Consider the following 4,106-nt stretch of genomic DNA (forward strand, 5'->3'; position numbering starts at 1 on the left):
TCAGTGTTTTGATTGAGAGATAACATCTTAATAATCAAACATGGTTTTACCCATTTAATGACCTGGTCAAGTAATCGTTTCTCTGTGGAGTACAGAAGTACAGGTGAAAGTTGGCTGAACGTGGGTTAAGGCAGCTAGCTGACATGGAAAGGGCACAACAGAGCGTGCAAATTCAGTGCATGTGTTTTGGCGTAGTTTATGTAAGTCTGCTGTTAGATTTATTAATTTACAGAAGTAAATAATTATATGGTCTTGAATCAGTGATCATTTCAGATTTGTCCGTAAGTTCACAGTTCACACCAATTTTTATGTAAAATGGTGCATTAGTTTTATGGTGATGATGTTTGCCGCGTTGCTTGGTAGAGTAAAGATGAGTGCCTTGACTTTATAATCTATTACCCTCCATCATCTCAAGATTTGAGTATACCTTGACTTTACAATGAGAACAAAATATTAATAAGCTTAAATTCGGTATAAGTCAGAGTTCTGATCTGACTCTTTATATTCACTATTAGAATTTAGATGCAAATATCATTACAAACATTTATAAGAAATTAAAAAAAGAGAGAGGAGAGATACAGGCGGATGTAGTATACTACCTGCGGGTTCAATTGAACCTATAACTTTCGACGCGGAGTAAAAATTTGTAAGAAAAAATTCATTAAAATTCCAAAAATAGTAGATTGGAACCCATAACTTTAAAAATATAATGGGTTCAATGCTAAAAACTTTAAGATTGAACCCATGGAATTTAAATCCTAGATCCGTCTTAAAAAACTAGAAAGATGGCTAACAAATACGTAATATATTAATAGCATGCATATCTAAAATATATAATTTGTAATTTACAAAGACAGAATTAATAGATACACTTTCGCGAACGAAATCTGAGAAAAGGAAAAGGAAAAGCACTAAAAATTCCAATAAAAGCAGACACAATTTTATGGAGAAGGGGAAGGAAGGAGAAAAAGGCTATATTGAAGTTCAAAAAAGAGTAAAAATTAATGTGTATCCACGTTCTAGCTCCTTAATCTTGATCATCACATGGCTCTAACAGCTCGGAATCTTGGCTCTTTAGGTAGAAACTTCTGCTCAGTATAAACATTCATGTAATCACCAAACACAAAAGCTGGATAAGTACTTAATTCCACTTCTTCCTTATTATTATTATTCTCCACAATTAACTCTGGTGCTGGAGCAATAGTAGCTTTCAAAGAAGGGTTGTAAAAAGAGGCAATGGATCTCCTATTCCCATTTTCTTTAGCCAAAACACGATGCCAAACACTCTTATATTTCCCATTGCTAAGGACCTCAATTTGATCCCCCGTGTTGATAACAATGGCGTTTTCAACAGGCTGAACATCGATCCATTCGCCGTCTTTGAGGATTTGGAGACCATCCACTTGATCATCTTGATAGAGTAAAATTACACCTCCAGCATCAGTGTGTGCTCTTAGGCCATTCACTTTTTCTGGATGAGGACAAGGTGGATAATGGCTGACTTTAGTCCCAAAAAATGCGTTTTCTTCTGATTCTTCTCCATTACTATTATTGAAGGCTTTTTTGATGTACCCTTTTGCTAAACCTAAGTTTTCGTCCATTACTTCCATGACTCTCTCTGCTAGCTTCTTCAGTTCTGATCGATACTCTTTCATTGTTTCCCTATTTATTTAAATGTATTTATCATGTTAGTGTAAATGATCGAAATGATAATAACATGCATATGCAACCCATAATTTCATCTTTTTTAAAATTGAAACCACCATCACCATTGTCGAGGGGTTAAGCATTGACCGCTACCTTGCATATTAAAATCCAAAAAGTGAATAACGAAAGGAAGGAGATTTCTATAATTTCTTTGATTAATATATATATATATATATATTGAATACCAAAAATGCAGGGTTTGTACGTAAATTTATTGTGAGTTCATATTTTGATGGGAATATTAATATAGACAAGTATTAATGTAAAACTTTCACCTGAATTGAGGAATATTGGAGGGCCATTCATTATCGTCAGTGAGAAGGAAAACATCTTCCCAGTCTACATTTTCAACTTTGCCATTACTCTCATTCAGCAACTTCACTGCTGTTGACTTCTTGAACTTCTCTTCTCTTTCCTTCTTGAAGCATTCAGAACTAACTCTCTTCACCTTCTCAAGTAGCTCCACAGAAATCCCATGATTCACCAACTGCGCACAAATTATAGTTCACACATTTCTATTAGCTATACTCGTACAAAAACATTATTCAAGAAAATACCTAGAATGTGCAATATGTCACTCCTTCCGTTTTAATTTATATGACAAAGTTTGATCGGGCATAATTAAAAAAAAAATTAAAACTTGTGATCTTGAATATAGCATGACATTTGGCTGGATATCCGACTTTTGAAACTTATGATCTTAAAATATGCCATAACATTTATATAGCTAGCTATAAAAGTTTATCATTAAAGGTAAAATGAGAAGTTCAAGTTAAATTATTTTCAAATTTAGAGATGTGTCAGTCTCACTAGCACTAGGAAATTGTGTCAATTATATATTATTCTTTTCGGAACGGAGAGAGTAAATAAATAAGAGTTACCTGAAAGAATCCCCATTCTTCGCAGCAAGTGGCAATCTGAGCCAGAGTCTTAGCTCTCTCCGCTCCATTAAGCTTGGAAAAATCAATAACTGGAATAGCCATTGCTGCAGTTATAGCAGAGTAGAAGTATATATATAAAGAGAGCAAGAAGAAAGTAGGAAGAGTAAATTAATAATGCTAGAAAGTGGGAACAGTTTCTCTTTTTGTTAAGGCTGGAAATGTTGTGTTGTGATATAGGAAAAGATTACCATAGCGCTATTTATAATATCAGCCACCTTGGATGTAAACTCTACATATAATTTATTACGTGCTCTATTTTCTTTTATTTCCCAATATTTTAAAAAAGATTAACAAATTAAGAAAGTGTAGCCGTTAAAGTAAGGTAATTGGACGGTGACATAATACTAACTTAAGAAAGAAGGTCAATGTCTTTGTGAGGCATTGCTTTCCCACAACAGAAGCATTCTCGTCATGAGATAATTAATAATGGTGCATTCAATCATCACAATAATCAAAAGACTCGCTCGGTTGGTGAGATGAGATAGACAAGGATATCTCATAGGTTAGAAATATCAGTTTACGTGAACCTATTTCCTTTTTGGTCCGTTCCAAAAAGAATGAACCCTTTCTAAATTTGGTAACAATTTAGCTTAAAGTTACAACTCTATCCTTAGTGAGAATCTTTTATAACCACACAAATACTCTGGGCCCCATTTGGACTTGTTTAGGACAACAAATTCCAAAAGTCTTCATTTTTTTCTTAAACTTCGTGTCCAGTCAAACAAGTTCATATAAGTTTAGTTTATATCTGATATAGTTAATCCCATTATTTTAGAATAAAATAATTTTCAGGACTAATTAGTACTCATAACAAAACGTGGGATAAAATAATCTCGCATTTTACCCTGAGATTGTTATTCCTTAGCTAACCAACTAAACGACCCCTTCGGACATAATATACTGGTTTCTAATCAGGGACGCATGAATTTTTATAAGCGGTATCGAAATTTATAAAAAAATTGAAATATAATTTTGATTATCATACTTTTAGATAAGAAATGCCCTTAGTCTATTAATTTTCTTGAGTATTAAGTTAGAAAAGATCGCGAGTTCAATTCTACTTCATCACAATTTTAACCATAAAGGCTCTCTCAAATATTTGCAAAAGAAAAATGTGATAGTTGAGGTTTGAATCTTTGACCTTTTAGAACAAAATCAAACACATAACCAACACATCAAGACATAATTTATGTCAAGTGATGTCATTTTTCCTACTTATCTATTTTCGTAGAGTATTAATATATATATATATATTTTCCGACGAAGCGATGTCATGTGACATCACTTCAATAAGTGTGCATCCGCCCATGGGTTTCTTCGAATTATATTTGCCTAACATGAGCTAGTAAAAATTGCATGGGGCGCCCTATTTTGTCGCCCCTATTTAACCTATACCTATTTTTTTTTAAACTTTTAACCTGTACCCACTTTTTAAACAACTTCAGCTCTTTTTCTCCT

At 33.3% G+C, this 4,106-nt stretch overlaps 1 protein-coding gene across 1 annotated transcript; it reads right to left on the reverse strand.

Moving 5' to 3' along the window:
* Positions 1 to 788: 788 nt before the first annotated feature.
* LOC104221150 (1-aminocyclopropane-1-carboxylate oxidase 5-like) lies at positions 789 to 2,805 on the reverse strand. The gene is made up of 3 exons (XM_009772146.2): positions 2,589 to 2,805; positions 1,983 to 2,194; positions 789 to 1,662 (listed from the first exon to the last, which is right to left on the reverse strand). The coding sequence occupies exons 1-3, from the start codon at positions 2,688 to 2,690 to the stop codon at positions 1,041 to 1,043; spliced, it is 936 nt and encodes a 311-aa protein (XP_009770448.1). The 5' UTR covers positions 2,691 to 2,805; the 3' UTR covers positions 789 to 1,040.
* Positions 2,806 to 4,106: the final 1,301 nt, after the last annotated feature.

The sequence above is a fragment of the Nicotiana sylvestris genome, chromosome 4 (assembly GCF_000393655.2).
Source record: "Nicotiana sylvestris chromosome 4, ASM39365v2, whole genome shotgun sequence".
NCBI lineage: Eukaryota > Viridiplantae > Streptophyta > Magnoliopsida > Solanales > Solanaceae > Nicotiana > Nicotiana sylvestris.

Excerpts from the sequence above, each read along its gene's own strand:
- LOC104221150 (XM_009772146.2), bottom strand. The coding sequence starts at position 2,690 with ATGGCTATTCCAGTTATTGATTTTTCCAAGCTTAATGGAGCGGAGAGA. Across the intron at positions 2,195-2,588 it reads AAGAATGGGGATTCTTTCAG|TTGGTGAATCATGGGATTTC; the intron begins GTAACTCTTATT and ends ATTTGTGCGCAG. Across the intron at positions 1,663-1,982 it reads TCCAATATTCCTCAATTCAG|GGAAACAATGAAAGAGTATC; the intron begins GTGAAAGTTTTA and ends TTAAATAAATAG.